This window comes from Sciurus vulgaris (assembly GCF_902686455.1).
Source record: "Sciurus vulgaris genome assembly, chromosome: 10".
NCBI classification, from domain to species: domain Eukaryota; kingdom Metazoa; phylum Chordata; class Mammalia; order Rodentia; family Sciuridae; genus Sciurus; species Sciurus vulgaris.
The window spans coordinates 90,030,200-90,048,473 of NC_136470.1; the positions used below are offsets into that span (position 1 = coordinate 90,030,200).

At 42.7% G+C, this 18,274-nt stretch overlaps 1 protein-coding gene across 1 annotated transcript; it reads left to right on the forward strand.

The window, feature by feature from the left end:
• Positions 1-5,082: 5,082 nt before the first annotated feature.
• Positions 5,083-14,002, forward strand: LOC306638134 (lysosome-associated membrane glycoprotein 3-like). The gene is made up of 3 exons (XM_079101264.1): positions 5,083-5,546; positions 12,332-13,035; positions 13,853-14,002. Exons 1-3 carry the CDS (start codon positions 5,498-5,500, stop codon positions 13,940-13,942), a joined length of 843 nt encoding a protein of 280 aa, XP_078957390.1. The 5' UTR covers positions 5,083-5,497; the 3' UTR covers positions 13,943-14,002.
• The last annotated feature ends 4,272 nt before the right edge of the window (positions 14,003-18,274 follow it).

An 18,274-nucleotide genomic window follows, 5' to 3' on the forward strand; every position in this document is an offset into this window, starting at 1 on the left:
GCTCCAGGACTGTCCACTCTAATCTTCCACTCCAGCCTCCTTGTCAAACCCACTGCCCTCTGCCAAAGTCCACTGCTGCTCTGCTGGGCTCCAGGAATCATAAAGCTCATGGTGGGGATAATTCTTGTGAAGCCATGCCAGGTATACAATAGATTTCCAGTGGACACTACCATCTCTACTCCAGGGCTGTCCACACTGCTCACTCAGGAAGTAGTTGTGAATTTTAGACTTGTTAAAATGTGGGGAGATAAGGGGGGATAAGAGTGTGTTCTGTGAATTAAAAGTGTGTTTTCTTCCTATTCAGTAAATGGAAAGAAATCCAAAACCACTAGATAAAACCCCTCAGGCCTCTTTCAGAGTTGTTCAAATCCCCCAGGCTTTATAATGTGGCTCATTAGAGGGACTTACATTTCAAGTGTCGGTGAGGGTGGGGATGCTGTGGCCACAGATTGTAATGGCCTGGCTGAAGCAGCTAGCCCTAGATCCATAAAATCTAGACGGTTTGGAGTCCATACGAAACACCAGTCGTGCATTATGCAACGTTAGAGTTAGAAAGTTAAAGAGCCTCTATCCCAGCATTGCTATGGTATATCTTACAGAATATGCAGAAGTACTCAATGAGTTAATCCAACAACATGCTAGGCAGAAAAAAAGTTTTTAAAAAGCTAATAGTAAAAACATTTTAAAGTCCTACATATTTTATTCCTCTCTTGGTAGATGTCAATCAATAATTCAAGAATCTGAGAGCTATTACAGGAAGGAAGTCTACAACTTTTGTTAAACTCATCGTTTCCCAAACTTATTTGATCATGGAACCCCTTTTCTATTGTGAAATATAATATCCCATGTATATTAGTAAGGGGAAAGGCTAAGCTGTTATAGCAAATAGATACAATAAGATGATGACGTAAAGAATATTTTCTGAGAAAGGTAAGGGTGGGGGGATCTTGCCAGCGTGTGGAAAAAACAAATAACAGGAAGACCTAAAGCTAGACTGGAGCAGACACTGAGGAAACCTTTGAGCAAACAAGTGCATATACCAAACATATCACTTGAAGTGCACCCAGTGTATGTGGGTTAACCACAGCAACAACAAGCCCAAGGATCTGCAGGAAGGAAGACTATAAGAAATAGTAATCACAAAAGACTAAAAGCTCCCCCCTTCTTATTTCTTCTATCTTTAAAAAAGACAATGACTATTTAACTTAAAATTATGAGAATAGAGCCGAAGAAATAGCTCCTCTTGCAGAGCACTCGCCTAGCATGCGCAAGGCCCGTGGTTTGAATCCCTGGTGCCTCAGAGGAAAAAAAAATCATGAGAATATGTTATAGTTTCTGACTTATAATCAATTAAAATGTATGAGAACAATAGAACAAAGGCTGGGAGGGAAGAAATTGAAGTATTGTGTAGCTCAAGTGCCAGCACTGCATAAAAATACATAAATAAATAAATAAAGGCATGTTGTCCATCTACAACTGCAAAAAATTTAAAACACACACACACACGCACACACCCAAGAGCTGATAATGAAAGATTAATGGAACTAAGAACAGATAAGGAGAAACTAATTACCAAGATGGTATAGTAAGCATTCTCATATCAATAATGACATAGTCTAAACATCTCAATTAAAAGAGAATGATTAATCGTAAAACTGGATATTAAAAAAAGTCCCTCTAAGCATAAAGATATAAATATACCAAAAGGATGGGAAAAGATATACCATGTTAATGTTAACCAAAAAAAAGCCAAATGACTATGTTAACATAAAACAGTCTCAGGACAAAGAATATGATTAAAAAAAAAAGCAACATTCATTTCAAAATGACCATCCCACCAAGAAAACCTATCAATGCTGAATGTTTATGTATTAACAATAGAGTCTCAGGACAAACAAATCAACAACAGAATTACAAGGAGAAATAGACATATTCACAATTATATTCAACTATTTCAGTTCCTCTCTTGCAAAAATTGATAAAACAAGTAGAAAGAAAATCAGTGATAATACAAATTATACTATTGACCAATTTAACCTAATTAAGATCAACAGAACATTGGATCCAATAACAGATTATACAGTCCTTCCCAAGTGCACACAAAACATTGACAAGGACAGCCCATTGTTATGGGATGAGCTGAGTCCTTCCCCTCCGCCACCAAATTCACATACGGAAGTCTTAACCTCAGTACCTCAGACTGTGGCTGTATTTGGAGAGAGGGTCTTCAAGACGTCACCAGGGTGGGCACTAAATCAATGTGGCTGGTGTCCTTATAAGCAGAGGAGATTAGAGCACAGGAATGCACAGAGAGATGACCATAGAAGACACAGAGGAGAGAGACCTTAAAGGAATCAACCCTGCTAATACCTTGACCTCAGACTTCTGGCCACCAGAATTATAAGAAAGTAAACTTCTGTTATCTAAGTCATTCATCCTGTGGTATTTTGGTTCTGGAACTCCTCAAAATCTAATACAACCATAGTCTTGGTCAGAAAATGTATCTCCATAAATTTATAAAATTTAAATCCTGTAGGTCTAATTATAAAATTAACTTAGAAATCAGTAAAGAATGATATTTGGAAAATTCTCAGGTGTTTGGAAATGAACCTACACTATTTTAAATAACCATGAGCTGAGAATATCAGAAAGGAAATGAGAAAGTATTTCTAACTAAGTAAAAATGGAAAGAGATGAGAATTTGTGGGATCCAGGTATGGAAGTAATCTGAGGGGAGTTTATAGCACTACACGTTTATTAGAGAAGAAGAAAAATCTCAAACCAGTGATCTCAATTTCCATCTTCAAAAACAATTATAAGAAAAACAAACAAAATACAAATTAAGTAGAAGAAAATAATAAAGACCAAATGGAAATCAATGAAATAGAAAACAGAAGAACAATAGCAAACTATATTTTGGTTTTTTGAGCACATGAATAAGATTGATAAACCTCTAGTTAGACTGACCAAAGAAAAGAGAGAAAATGCAAATGACCAATATTAGCAATAAAAGAGGTGACATCACTACATATGTTACAAATATAAGACTGATCAGGGAATACAATAGTTTTTTGCTAACAAAACAACTCAGTTAAAAGAAAAAAATCCTTTAAAATAATAAATCACTATTATTGTGCTATAATAAGAAATACATATTTGTCTCTGCCCTCAGTTCCTCACAAAGCACTTAAACCCTTGTTGATAGGGTTGCTGGGAGAAATTTTGTTCTAGTATTTGGACTTTGATCCCAGTTCCTGACACAAAGTTATTAAAACTTTGGTATTAGTTTCTTATAAAAAGGAGAACAGTTTTTAGAATTAGAAATATGCCTTCACAGTTCCCTGAAACCCAGCAAATATTTTGCTGTTTAATGGACGGTGTAGATGGTCTATAGCCTGGCTTCAAACCCTTCTGAAACACCAGCTATGACATCTTGTCTCTAATCAAAGGCAGAAGCCCTGAAAGAAAACAGGCCAAGACTCTGATCCTCCAAGCACCTGCTCAGGAGCCTGGTTCCAGACCTCCAGGAAATATCAGCTGAACCAATGTCTGAGCCTTCTGCTCTCAAAGCCACCCAGCCCTTACCCAATGCCAGGCCAACACTGGCTTACAAATGCGCCGTCCTCCTCCAAAGCCTTCGGGGAAGGTTGAACTCCTGTGTGTTTCTTCAGTCTCTCCAATGTGGCACCACCTTGACCTTCCGATCATATTCCCACTGCTCCTCAGTACCCTGCAATACACTCCAGTCAAACCTGTCACCATTCCTGGGATTTTTCTCCCTGTGAATCAGCAGAAAGGACAAAGACATCAGGTCACTTAGGCCCTGAGTAAATTTTTAATCTGTTGTGTGATGTTGGGTAATTTAGTTCCCATATTAGTAACACAGAGATTATTTAAATTTATCATGTAGAGTTGCCTTATGCATTACAGAATGTCAGGCACATAAAAAGAGTTCCTTATATGGAAAATTTTTATTATCATTATTGTTACTGCTCTTCTCCAATTATTCAGATCCTCTATGACCTCAAAGCTTTTCCAAGGTCCAGACACCATAAAACCACCTCTGGCTATTCAATTCTTTATCTAGTGTGGCCCTTGGAAACAACTGATCAGTCACACTGAGGCCACTGTATATCAGTAAATGTTTCTCAACTAGGCAGTACACAATTGGAAAGCAGGATAGCATATCCTAGTCTAGAACACCTCTTAAAATCCTAGCTTCTCAATCCTGGATGCATAGCCCAGCTTCTTCATTCACTACCTACGTGACTCTGGACAAGTCCCTTGACCTCTCTGTGTTCAACTTCCCCATCGGCAAAATGGGAAGGCAATTATAAAAACTGCCCATACTGAGTGACCATGGGGCTTAAATGGAATAAGGACAGTACACAACATACAGCATCTACTTAACTATTGTCCATTGAATGAATTGACTCAAATATCAGAAAGCAGGTAGTTGCTGAAATTTAGGTTGACGGCACAAGTTAACTGTCACCTTCTACCATAAAAATGCCATTTTGAAACACACCGTAAGCTTTGGCAAGTTTGCTTAATTAGGGTGTTTGGAGCAACATAGTCAAATAGTTGTAGCTAAAATTGTTTTTCAGAAAATGGTTTCAGACTGGACTAAAAGCCATAGACCTCCCGATCAGAAGGGTACCTAATACGCCGTCTCACTCAGACTCACAGCCCTGAGACAGACCATCACTGTTTTGTCCAAATTACTAGAGAAAGGAGAAAAGCTGTAAAAAGGTTGCCTTTCAAAGATATTGGGTGTTTTCTGTGTTCCAGGAATTTAGGGTTTGTAAAACCACTTGGGCGTAGGCATTACCATTCTGGTCATACAGCAGAAGAAACCAACCAATCACAGTTACCCAGGGTCATTCAGCTGAAGAGTTTGCAGGCTAAGGTTCAAGCTCCTTCTGCTTCCTATACTCCCAGATCCCACAGCGAGGCATTCCTGGGTATCAAGAGTTGCCGCTCAGATCACAGGAACAGACTGCTCCTGCCACTAAGTTTCCTGCTCAGCCTCGATTCAGTTACTGGTTTTCTCTCAACTGACAAGGATCTCAGGGTTTTTAGAAATGTACCTAAGCCATCGGAGAAAGAGGAAACCCAAGTTGCCAGAGAACCCCCACCTCCTATGGACAAATGATCCGACATCCTTCACCTTGGCCAGCCCCCACCTACATCCCCAGCCCTCACGCAGGCTCCAGGCAGAGAGGAAGGCGCCTGCTCTCCACAAAGGGCACTTGTGGTTTCCCTCTTTGCGCAGCACGCCACTTGGGCGGGCCTTTTAGCTCCTTCTCTTATTGTAAGTGACTTTGGTTTCTCTGCCACAAGCAAATGAGGGGCAAGAAGCTGAGACTTCCTAGGTGTTCCAGGGACTTGCCCTGGAATTAGCCCTGTGCCAGCAGCTCAGACATCCCAGTTGTGCCCAGTCCAGCACAGAACAGCGGAGCCTTCTCGGTCCCAGGCTCGCCCTCACTGGCCAGCCATGCCCCAGCAACTCTCTGCAGTGGTGGTGCTCTTCATGTCGCTGACTGGTGAGTGACACACCACTTTCCGTGGTGGCCCTTGCATATCTGTTTTTTTTTTTTTTTTAAACTAAATTCATTCTGATGCTCTGACCAAGGAGAGGCAGGATAGTCTGTAGACATGGCTTCTGCTTATGGGTGTTTAGATGAAAGACATCTCCAACCTTCACTTTTTCCAAGGTTTTTCACACCTTGGACAGGTTTCTGGGCATTAGGCAGATTAGACGTCAACACCAGAACACAGTGACTCTGTATCTGGCTTGTATATGGGTTGTGGGCAGCTTATCAGGGGCCTCTATAGAAATCACTTAGATTCAGGAGATGAGAACTGAGCCAGGGCTCAGAAACGGGTCTCTCACCTTGTTATCTGGATAAAGAAGTCTCGTCTTGCTTTTCCTGTTTTTCTTAAATGGCAGTGTCTTTATATGTCTTTATATTATGTAAACAGTGAGCTGTCAAGATGCATCTCCTGTGGTCTGACCAATCACACCACTTAAGAAAGGCATAAACCCGGGTGTCAAAGTTTTCTAAAAAATATACTATCATTGCACTTTGGTTCAGAGAGGACATCTGCGATGCCGAGCGTGTAATTATTATTTGATGTCCTGAGTCCCTGCTTTCACCAGAGCCTCTTCTCCCCAGGACATGGAGTCCTCTTGGGTGCTGTGGTTCTGTTCGTGTTATCAAGTTTGCCAGTTAATTCCCAATTCCCACGAGATCACCGAATGGAGCATGAGAGAGAACTAGCTCTGCCTACACTGTCCTGCTGACACTCTCAAGTGAGAAACACAGTGGCCCCTGGTGTGCCATGAATGTCACAAATGTCGTCAAATTGTGGGAGGGTCATCCAGCTGCCCTGATCCAGGCTGCTTTTCTTTGTGCCATGCTTTGAGAATTATACTTTCGTGTTCTTTAGGATACAGAAAAAAATCACTTGGACTGGGGTGTAGCTGAGTGGTAGAGCTCACACCTAGCATGGGTGAGGCCTTGGGTTCCATCCCCATTGCCATGGATAGGAAGAAAGGAAGAAAAGAAAAAAAAAAAAATCGCCACAGGCTAATACAAAAGCAAACACGCTCTGCCCGCCTTGCAGTGACTGACAGACTGGCACACAATGACTGTGGCCAAATGCCAGTGGCAAGTGGAGGGGAAGCGCCCTCCTCTCTGAGCTGTAATTCTCAGTGTGAGACTTTTCCTCAGGGGTGAGCCAGGAGTTGCACTTTGCCATGGCAGAAATCAGTGCCCCGGGGAGCACTGATTTACCAGCAGGGAGGCCTCATTTCTATAACCAGAACTTTCAGCTGTCTAGTTTCTTCACTGAAAAATGGGGAAAATAGTATCTTCTCCCAGGGGTGCTAGGAAGACAACATCGGAGTGTCTGTAGAACAACTGTGTAAGTGCTTTGCTTGGCTGGGCCGATCCCCTTCCTGTATTTTTCTCTCATGTCTTCTCTCCAGTCAACAACCTTGTAAGGATTGAAGAACCATTTTGCTTATCAGACAGCAGAGGCACAAAGTGGTTAAAAAAGTTTTGCTAATGGTCACAAAGCACAGAGTTGAGCTTTGAACCAGAGCCATGCCCATAGCAGATAAGCTGAGGGTTTTACACGTGCATCTACTTGCCTATATTAATTCATTTAGTCTTGTCAAGAACTCTGAAAAGTAGGTGCTGGCCTCTTCCCTGGTTTACAGATGAGGGTTCTGAGATAGAGACAGGCTAAGGAATTGTTCATGGCCTCCCCTTAGCAAGTGGCAGCCCTGAAATTGGCATTCATGAAGTCTGACTTTGGAATTCATGCCCTGAACGACTGCACTGCTCAACCCTGAGTGCAGAGGCTCAAGAGATACTTGTTGCCAGGCTTGGTGGTGCATGTCTAGTATCCCAGGGGCTTGGGAGACTGAGGCAGGAGGATAACAAGTTCAAAGCCAGCCTCAGCAACGTATAGACACCTGCTTCAAAATTAAAAATAAAAAGATCTGGGGATGTGGCTCAGTGGCTAAGCCCCTTTGGGTTAAATCCCTGGTTCGAAGAATAAAAAAACCCTCAAAACTTGTTGAATTAGAGATTAGCAAAAACTATTAGACATTTTGCTAAGAGAGACATAGCTCCTAGGTAAAACAGATGAGTAATTTTTATCTACAATCTTCTTTTCCCTGGTCTTAAATTCCTACTTCAGAAAATGAAAAGATTTAAATTTGTCTCTGTCAAGTTTAGGTTCCATTGTATAAAACCAACAAGCCCCAAATGACAGAGGATTAAACAAGATAGATTTTTGTGTGTTACTCTCTCCTGGGAAAACCAATTCAGAGGAATTGGAACCCGTTCTAGCATAGGACATGTCTTCTGGTTCCCACCATCCCGTCTGACTTCCACCTTCAAGGTCTCCTCACGGTTCTAGATGTCTGCTGGAGCCAGCCAGCACATACAAGTTACAGGCTTGTTGAAGGGGGAAACAGACGGGCCACAGAGAGGGAGGCCACCCAGGTGACTGAGCTCCCTTCAACCAGCCTTCCCAGAGGCCCACATGACCCTATTGCTTCTACTGCTTTGGCTAACACTTAATCATGTTCCCGTGCAGAAGGGAGAGTTGGATGAAGGACTCTTTACTCCAGGAAACAAGTGTTCAGATTAAACTTAGCATTCTGTTGCTAAGGAACAGGGGAAGACAAGATTTTGGAGTAGTCCGCCTGCAGTCTCCACCCTTCTGTTCTAGGGTATGACGTCTCTGCTACAGCTGCCCTAGGAAGTACCAAGCAAGGTGCTGGAGTCAGGAGCTAAAATCTGGTTCCCTACACCTGGACTTGGGATCAGGGCTTCAGTTACCCCTTGACTCTGCTTCTCAAAGGCCTGCAGACAAAATGTGTTCTCCAAGAGCAGCCCAGCCTGCTCCTGCTGAGTCCCCCTCCTCCCCTCCCCAGGCCCTTTCTGTCCTCCAAGCATCCCAGGCCTTCGAAGCCTCTTGGCGCTGCATCTCCTCCTCCTGTCTGGAGTACCATCTATCTCGTCTGCCCAGAGAATTTCTCCTTTCATTGGATGCTCCACCCTAGACTCCCATGGCACCTTGGCACCACACTTCCCTGGCACCCTGGGGCTGTTTCAACAATGACATTTGTCACACCGAGGAGTGTGGACTATTTGTATCTGCCTCACAATGTTTTGAACCTACAAAAACAAAGACTTAGCCCCAGTGCTGGGCATGGAGCCTACCTCAGAGGAGGCCTCTACATACCTGTTGAGTTGAGTGTGGCAGGAAACCAACCAAAGTCTGTCTAGAAAGGGTCTGTCGGGGAAAAAACCTAGAGAAGTGGTCATCCTGTGTGGCCACTAACTTTCCCAGGAACTAGGTAATGACTCAGCTCTCAGCTCTTACTGCTGGTTGTAGAGGAACCAAACCTTCTCACACCTCTTCCTGCTAACAGTCACTTAGAAAAAGTCAGAGCGATGGATTGAGACCCTGGCGTATTAGTTTGCTGAGTCCCCTGAATCCTGGATAGCAAATTCTGGGGTAGGGGTGGAGGTGGGGGTTGGCAGATGAGCATATGAACTCCAGCACTATGTTCTTTTGAACAGAGGTAAGGTCAAGACAGATTCTGAGCTATGCCCTGCCCTCCATTCTGCCCCCTGCCCTCTTTGTGGGCAGGCAGAGCAGTGACCTTGACCTTACCAAATCTCTAAGGGTCAAAGTTCCCATTTAAAAAAGTATGCCCACTTTTACAGAGGTTGGATATAAATGTGGTCATGTACATAGATTTTGTAAAACAGAGTATTATGTCCCAGATTCATTGAGTACCTCACAAACACATGAACTTTCTGGGACATGTTACAATGCACAGTATAACAGTATATCTACTCCCTATCTAATCATCTGCTCCCTGTTTATACCCCGTACCCTCAGGAGTGAGGGAAAGGAAGACAGGGTCAGAGAGGAGGAGGAGAAGAGGAGCATGAGAACCCTATTTCCTGCATGGGTTCAATAACACACCTGTGAAATGGCACTTTGGGGTCAACCACAGGCCTAGTCAGCCTTCTTTCATTTCTCTTAGCAAACAGAAAAAACACCTGAGACAACCAACTTATAAAGAGTAAAGGTTTATTTCAGCTCATGGTTACAGATGTTTCAGTCCTTGATCCATTGGTTGTTGCTCTGGGCCTGTAGTGAGGTAGCACATCATGGCAGAAGCACAAAACAAAGTAACACTGCTTGCCTCACGGCCAGAAAGCAAAAGGAAAAAAGGGAAAGAGACTGGGGTCTCACAATGACACTTAAGGGCATGGTTCCAAAGACCTGAAGACCTTTCACTAGGCCCTGCCTCCTAAAGTTTTTACCACCATTTCAGCATGTAAACTTCTGAAGGTTTCACCCCAAGGACCACCATTATGAGAGGTTGGTGAACTGGGGTCACCACAAGGCACCCTCCTATTCCTCTCTCCTGTACTTTTGTCTCTTCTTCCCCCAGTTGTCCCAGCCTCATACATCCTACCTTCACACTTTCCCAAATCCAAAGACAGGCTTTGATTCAGATGTACAAGAACTTGAGTCTGACCTCCAACACTGGCAAATTGTATAATCACAGTCAAGTTGATGAAATTTTCTAACCCAAGTTTCCTCATTTAAAAAATGAAGAAACATAGTTTCTGCCAGAGGGTTTTTGAGAAGAGTAGATCTGAGGCCTCCATGTAGTCAATGTCCAGTAACTTGGTAATTTTATTGTTATTTATTAATAAGGGGGAAATAACCACTTAGAAATGTATTTAAGAAGGAGATTAAAAAGGTGTTGATGGATTATTTTTATTAGATATGATCCTTAGGACTTTATAAATACCAATGTAGAACCTTCTCCTTTCCCTTTTCACATGTTTTCCTAAGTCTCAGCCCAGCACCGGCAACAATGACTCCAATGATGTTTGAATAAATACAATGAAACCACCGAATTGGAGGACAGAACAGTCTCCCCGGGTGCCTGATCAGACTCCCAAGGGCATTTATTTTTTATTTTTTATTTTTTAGTTGTCAATGGACCTTTATTTTATTTACTTATTTATTTATATGCAGTGCTGAGAATCAAACCCAGTGCCTCACACATGCTAGGAAAATGCTCTACCACTAAGCTACAACCCCAGCCCCAAGGGCATTTTTTTAAACCAGGGATTAAACCAGGAGCACTTAACCACTGAGCCACATCCCCATTCCCTGCCCCCACCCTCACTTTCTCCTTAGAGACAGGATCTCACTAAGTTGCTCAGGGCCTCAACAAGTTGCTGAGGCTGGCTTTGAACCTGCAGTCCTCCTGCCTCAACCTCCCGAGTCGCTGGGATTTACAGGCATATTCCACTGTGCTTGACTCCCAAGGGCATTTTGCATCTGTGTTTTGCACACTTTTCTGGATTGTTATATGACCAGGAGGAGGCAAGGATAGAACCACGCTAGTTGAAAGAAAGCCAGATGTCTTTCATCCTTAAGGGACATCCCCAGAGAGAACTGTGACTACAGTAGACACCATGTTTGTTCTCAGTAGTCTTGAAGGTTTTCCCTAAAACCAACTCACTTGAGCCTTATGATGCCCCTGTGCATACAAGGTTATCATCCCCATTTACCCATTTGACTATTTATTCATCCAGCTCAGACTTACCAAACACTTTCTGTGCACAAGTACTGGTGGTGAAATTTTACGCGTAAGTTCCCACCATTAGTGACTTGCAGTCTAATGAGAGATGCACAAAAAATATGGTTTTTTCGGGGTTGAAATTCTGCTGGTACCCACTGGCCAGGTTGATCACTAGTCTTAACTCCAATACCACCTCTGGAAATAATTACAAGTTGCAATTAGTGCAGTGAAAATAATGAATAAAACACGGAGATGGAGAATCATGGGGGTTGGGACCTATTCTCCATAAGGAGGACAGGGAAGACTATCTGAGGAGCTGATATAAAGGACAGGCCTCTTGAAGAGTCAGAGCAATAACACCTTAATTTTTTTTCTTGGCTGACAAAGACTGGGCCACACAAAAGGTTAAGAAAATGACAGGAATTTGTCTATATTTTGAAAAATTATGAGTGGCAAGATAAAAGGTGAAATGGATATTGTGAAGAAATGAGTCTCCCATCATTAGGGGCAATTAAACATAGATCAGATGACCATGGAGCAAAGATTCATATGTATAATTCATGCATCAGATTAGAGTTTGAACTAAATGACATTTAAATTCCCTTTCAAGCCTGAGATTATATGATTTTATGAAAACTATAAAACTCTGTGTCTGTTTGTCACCAAGATTCATACTGCCTGGGTTCCACCAGGACATCACAGCAGCAGTTTACCTACCAGCACTATTTGATGTCAACTGTCTGGTTTTACATTTAAAGATGGGAAATGGAGAGGCACTCACACCTAAGGCTCGAGCTGAGCATGATCACTTTAGTGTACGTTAGTGCCACTTCCTATGTAGACAAAGAGGCTTCATGCAGAAGAATGTCTGCTGTGCAGTCATAACCCTGTAAAACATTTCATGGTTATAGTTTGTAAATTCCCCCAAAATCTAAAAGTGTATGTTATCTTTTTAAAATCACTTTTAGTTGTAAATGGACACAATATCTTTTATGTATTTATTTTTATGTGGTGCTGAGGATTGAACCCAGTGCCTCACACGTGTGAGACAAGCACTCTACCACTGAACAACAGCACCAGCCCCTGCCCTGTGTTGTCTTTTTTCTTATGAACAAACATTAAGATGGGAATGGGAGAGGAAACTTGTAAGCAATTGATGTTTTGACACTTTTGCTTCCTGATTTGCAGTTATCTTGCATGATGGCCATCAAATGAGAGCAAAAGCATTTCCAGAAAACAGACACCATCTTCAGTCCACCGTGGTGGCAACAGGACAGGCCACAGCAAAGCCAACAAACCCAGGGCCTCACAAAGCTGTGGCAGCAAGATGGATGGATGGTCACATCTCCCTGCCAACAGCTGTCCAAACCTCCAACTCTGAGAACCTGAGAAACACAACAATGAAAACTCCAACTGCTACTCTAGTAACGACAAAAAGTGACCCCTCTGCCAGCCCAGTGACCCTCACCCTGGCCACACCCAACAAGTCACATCCAGTTACAGAAGCCACCATCAGTCCCACCTCGGCTCATTCACCATCATCCATCAGACCACCAGCCTCTACAGCCGGAACCAGTCTATCCACTGTCAGCCACACAACTGGGAAAACCATCCAACCCAGTGAACAGACCTCCCTCCCCAAAACTTTGTCTATGGCACCACACAAAAGCACAACCAGTCAGAAGCCTAGTCCACCCACCTATGCCCCAGGTACATCCACGGGGTCACACAATGTCACCCAAACAATCCCACCTGCCACCATAGTTCCCGGGCCCACCCTTGCACCTCAGCCAGCGCCAGCCAAGACCGGAACTTACCAAGTTCTCAACGGAAGCAGGCTCTGTATCAAAGCAGAGATGGGGATACAGCTGATTGTTCAAGAAAAGGAGTCGGTAAGTTGGGGGTCACAGGACTGTAATGGCACCTTTAAAAATCTGTGAGTGGAATTTGTCTTACTAGGAATGCATAATCTCCTGCATTCAGTCCTTAAATGAAATACATAGCCATGAGCTCATCTTTATCCAAGGTGCTCCTTTAAAAGGCAAATATCTTTTGGAGAAACACAAAAATAGAAAGGAAGGCGCACAATGAGAATTTCAATATGCACACCCTGACTTCTGGCTAACTCTGCAAGGAGGGGTGAGTGGGCTGCCAGCCACACCCCTCCACATGACTTCCCCTCAATCCCTTATCTGAGAAATGAGAAATTTGAATCAGACATTCTCTGTGGTTCCAGCCACCATAATATTAATATGAAAATCCAGGTTAACAAGAAGATTGGGGAAAGGGATCAAAATTAATTGATTTATAAAGAAATCACCATAAAATCAAACTTTCCATTTTTGTATAGTTTTCATGTTTTTAAAGAAAACTTCCACACTCAGATTTTCATCTGAGGTAGGAGTACCCCAGAGCACAAACTCTTCTTCATAGCATCTCTCAACACACTTAGTTGAACAAAATTTAAATTCCACCCAGCTTTTCGAGAATATTCCTACCACCAGCCACCTGTCAAGGAGCTCCTGTCATGGGCAAACGCCTTCTTGAAGAAGGCTTTGGAGCATGAGTTTGGAAGCGAGAGGATGTCATCCATCGAAGGACTTCCCAGTTCTCAAGCCCACTTAGTTCACTTACTAGTCTATGCTTCTGAGTCCCTTGCTCGAATTTTCTTCTACCTCTCATTGAGCTGATCTTTCTTATTCGGTTTAGGTTTTTTCACCTCAGAGATACTTCAGTATTGACCCCAATGCAACCCAAGCCTCTGGGAACTGTGGCTCCCGAAAATCCAGCTTCTCTTGAATTTCAAGGGCGGATCTGTGAATCTAACGTTTACCAAGGTGAGGTATGGGGTCCTTCACACCAGCTGGCCCCAGTGTGACTTTGCCTGTCCCTCCCCCTGCCCCTTTCTGGGGCCCTGGTGATGCAATGCTTTACCTCTGTCCAAGGCCCAGCAGAAAGAGACCTCAGAGGCTTTTGAGATCTTTGCTGATAAGAATGAGGGGCATGGGAATGGAGAAGAGGGAAGTGTCGACATCTTGTGTTTGCCTTCATCCCCCTTCAGCCTCCTCTGTGCAGGCCAAGAAGAATTTTAATGCCTCTCAGGGGAGGCTTGGGGAACCTAGCCTCCAGTGCCCTTTGCAAACCACTAAAGGAGGAAGTCGTACAGATGAGTAGATCTATAAAAATTCCCAGTGGACACCAGATCAACAGGATTATCCTAAGACCAAAACCAAATGTCACAATGGGTTCTTTCCAACCACAAGAAGGTAAAATTCCAGGACTAACCAGGCTCTGGGTTTTCCAGACCATATTCAGGAAGGGGTAGGCAATAGCATAGAGTGGACAGGGCATGGGTGTTGAGGTCAAGAGGGTCAGCTACCAATTTGTCACTTACTCTTCTGACACTGGATAGGCACTTTAACCTGACTAAGCTTTTATTTTATTATTTGAAAAAGGTGGGAGGAGGAATTAGTGATCTGTCACAGCTCACAGTAAGTGGCAGATGCTTGATAGCCAGCAGCTATAACAGCAGTGAGTTAAATAGGCAAATGTCCTGGGAACCAGAAAATCCTATCATCCTACTCTCCAGGGAGAGATTTTCCCCAAAATCTCTTTCAAATAAGCCAAATAAGAGCTCAGCTCAGGCCACTTGGGGCCTGCTTCTTCCTCTGTAAAATGGAAATAATTAGACCCCCTGGTAGGACCCTTGCAAGGATTAGTTATGTGTGTAAACTTTTCAGCACAGATCTTGGCACATAACAATTGTCAAATGACAAAATTATAAGAAATCTAGTTTAAAGATCTGAGAGACCTCTCATTTGTGACTCTGGATTGGCCAACACCTCATTTTATCAGATAGAATGAGGGTTCTGATGAATTGAGCAGAGGAGATTGACTGTATAGACAGAAAAATGGTGAGGAAAGCAGAAACAGAACAACATGCAAATCAGTTATTTCAAAGTCACTTTTCTTATAAAGGCTACAGTAGAGGGGACTTCCTCATTGTGCCGGTCAAAACTAGCTTGTGTGAGTATTTGGCTACTATCTCTTTCTCTCTCTCCTGATTTCTGGAAAGGTCAGATAAAACTTTGGTTTGGGCTTGGTGACCCGAAACTTCACCATGAGTAACTCCATTTTGGTTTCTGTGGGACCCGGAGCAGGAGCTCAGTACAAACAAGTAGTCTCCTATAAATTGTATTTAACACCCTTATTTTGTTCAATAAAAGGTGATAGATCTATTGTTACTATTGTTATTAACTTAGACTCCAGGGCTTTATTCTCCTGGTGCATACTTCTCTGTGCAAGGTAGAGACACTTTGGAGAAGTCAGGGATTTCTTGTTGGTACCAAAAGCAAAAGATATAATTCTTCACCCCAGAAGACCATTCAAAGCAATATAAATGCTCCATCTCTGGGCAACTGCAATTAAACGTTAGTGGTGTCAGGAAATTCTTTAAGAATCACTTTGAAAAACATGACAGGGGCTGCAGACATAAGCATTTATGCTCCAGTTCAGGGCTCACTTCCACCTGAACCACTGCCTGGAGCAGTGTGTAAAGGAATAATTGCTGAGGGGAAGGCACCAAAACCTCCCACACTCATCATGATGACGTGGCTCATTATTGCTCCCACCAGGCCTTAGGCAGAATTGCCAATCAAAGGTTCTTTGACTGCCTTTCAACTACTGTTTTTATTAAGTCCCTCTGTCTCCAGATGCTCCAACCCTGCCTTTCCATGACCTTCAGACTGGACTCTGTTGAACCCAACTCCACCAGAGGGTAGAATCCCTGACTTTCTGAAAATCCTTTGTGCCCCCAATTTTCTCTCCCTGCAGAGGAATGGGCAGGAAATGGGGGCCCAGATGAAGCTCACAGCACCAGCAGGCCTCCTTCCTCCCTGTTCCACCCACCTTCTAGAAGCCACTCTCCATCTGTGGCCCCAGGTGTCACACTAATCGCTTTTCCAGAGTCTCACTAGCCAGCCCACCTTAGTTACTCCATCCTCAGCACAAATTCCCAGGCAGTTGACTTGGTCAAGAGGAAGCAAAGAAGCTTCAAGAAGGTAAAACTTCCCACCAGCCTTAGTCTTCCTGGGGAATTTTTTGCATTTTAGAGAATTCATTTAAGCCAGTTAGGATCAAGGATTACAGGAGGTGAGCAAGAACTTAATGAATGAAGCAAGCTAGTAAAAACATTCTTTCCCCTTGAAACAGGTAGTCTCATGTTTTTAAATTTAAAATGTTTTAATTAAAGACGAGAAAGATTTAATTTTCCCCTTCCATCTAATAAGAAAAACGTGACGTAAGCATGAAATGACAAGTGACAATAGACAATGCTTCAGTAATGAGGAGACACCTGAGAGAAAGACGAAAATGTCCACGGTCCCCAGAGGGAGACTCTACTCCTCAGCTCCAGTCACAGTGCCAATGGCAGGTTCCAGAGTCTAGCCATCCCAGGACCTTCATCTGGGAAGGTCAGGTGTGGCTTTCTGAGTGACTTCCTACTGTGCCAGTTGTTAAATATTTGACACACACCTCTTTCAAGTGGTAACAAGAGGCCATTGTTTCCAGCTCTTCTGATTGTTCAAGAAAAGGCAGAAATCCAGATCTGCTTGTAAAACAGATTTAAGTGTTGGTAACACATTTAAATTATTTGAACACACGCTGGTCAAACAAAACACAACTATAAGCTAGATTTATTCTATGGACCCTGATGCTGTGACTTCTGCCCTAACAGATGTATTATATGAAATACAAGGCAGGAAAGTCTTCCAGATTTTTCCAAACTAAAAATGGGCTCTACGATTCAATCTGTCTCTTTTCAAATGTTGCTACTTTCTGAATGTGCATTTCTTAACAACAGCAGTATTAACATTTGAGGCTAGATAAATTGTCATTGTGGGGACTGTCCTGTGCTTCATCGGATGGTTAGCAGAATCCCCGGCCTCTACTCAAGAGATGCCAGTAGTATAACATCCCGTTTGACAAACCAAAATGTGTCCAAATGTCTCCTAGGAGACAAAAATCAACCTTGGCTGAGAACCACTGCTCTAGATAAAAGGAGGATCTTAGAGAATGAGTTTAGATTCATTATAATGTAGTAGATGTTTATGAGAACCAAGTTGTAGAGGGATAATAAGATACTTATAAGTAGGTCTAATGCATCAACCAATTTATCATTAAGAATTTACTGAATATTCACTCTGTCCTAATGGGGAGGAAATGTAATTTTTTCTCAAATCTCATAAATCTGTACCCATAATTTAGAGACAAAAGGTAAACTAATGAGAGGCAAATATGTAAGTTCATTAATGTATGCCATGGACATCACTCGGGAAAAACCTCCACGAAAGGTAACTCAAAGCCATGGCTTAGAACTCTGGCTTATATAACATCTTCAACAAAGAACATCAAATTTTAGAAAAATAACAAGACAAAAGCCACTTCAGGCTTCCAGAGGTAGGAAACTGTGGGAAGGTAAATATATGGGGAAACTATTTGTAGATAAAGGCTAATTAGTAAGGTTGATTATGTAAATTCTTCTGATGCGGTCCCCAGATGATGGGGGTCTCCAGTGATCTCCAGTGACTCACTTTTGTACTTCCTGGTAGACAGGGAAGGGGGGGACATCTTTACAAGTTTATGTCTTGCCTTTAGGGACCTGGGGGAAGGCTGGGAGTTCTTTTGCATCTGCTTCTTCTTAACTGTCTTTAGCTCAAGGGACCCTTCACAGTGGGGAGGCATGTTCTGGTCTCCCACAGTCCAGTGAGCAATGAACCAGGGATAAGGGAGAATATAAAAGAAATACAGGCTCTAGTTCCAGGTTTAGAATCATGTTTAATAATTTGCAACTTTTTAAATTGAAATACTAAGTACAACAATATGAAGAAAAATCTGCCTTCTAAAGTGTCATTTGACCTTGTTATTCTTTCAGCACTTAAATTAGACCAATCATTTGCTCTGTGACCATGAACACATTGTTAACCACTCTATTTCTCCTTTCCTCTTCTATAAAAGGGGGTGGATAAGAAAAAACAAATTTTGAGATTCTAAATTAATTACAAGGGCTACAGTTGCTCAAGCCAAACCAAAAAAAAAAAAAAAAGCCCATTTCACAATCCCAAATATCCCATC

Bases quoted from the DNA above. Each gene is read 5' to 3' on its own strand.
- LOC306638134 (XM_079101264.1), top strand. From the start codon at position 5,498: ATGCCCCAGCAACTCTCTGCAGTGGTGGTGCTCTTCATGTCGCTGACT. The intron at 5,547-12,331 runs GTGAGTGACACA...CCTGATTTGCAG, and splicing joins GCTCTTCATGTCGCTGACTG to TTATCTTGCATGATGGCCAT. The intron at 13,036-13,852 runs GTAAGTTGGGGG...TATTCGGTTTAG, and splicing joins TTGTTCAAGAAAAGGAGTCG to GTTTTTTCACCTCAGAGATA.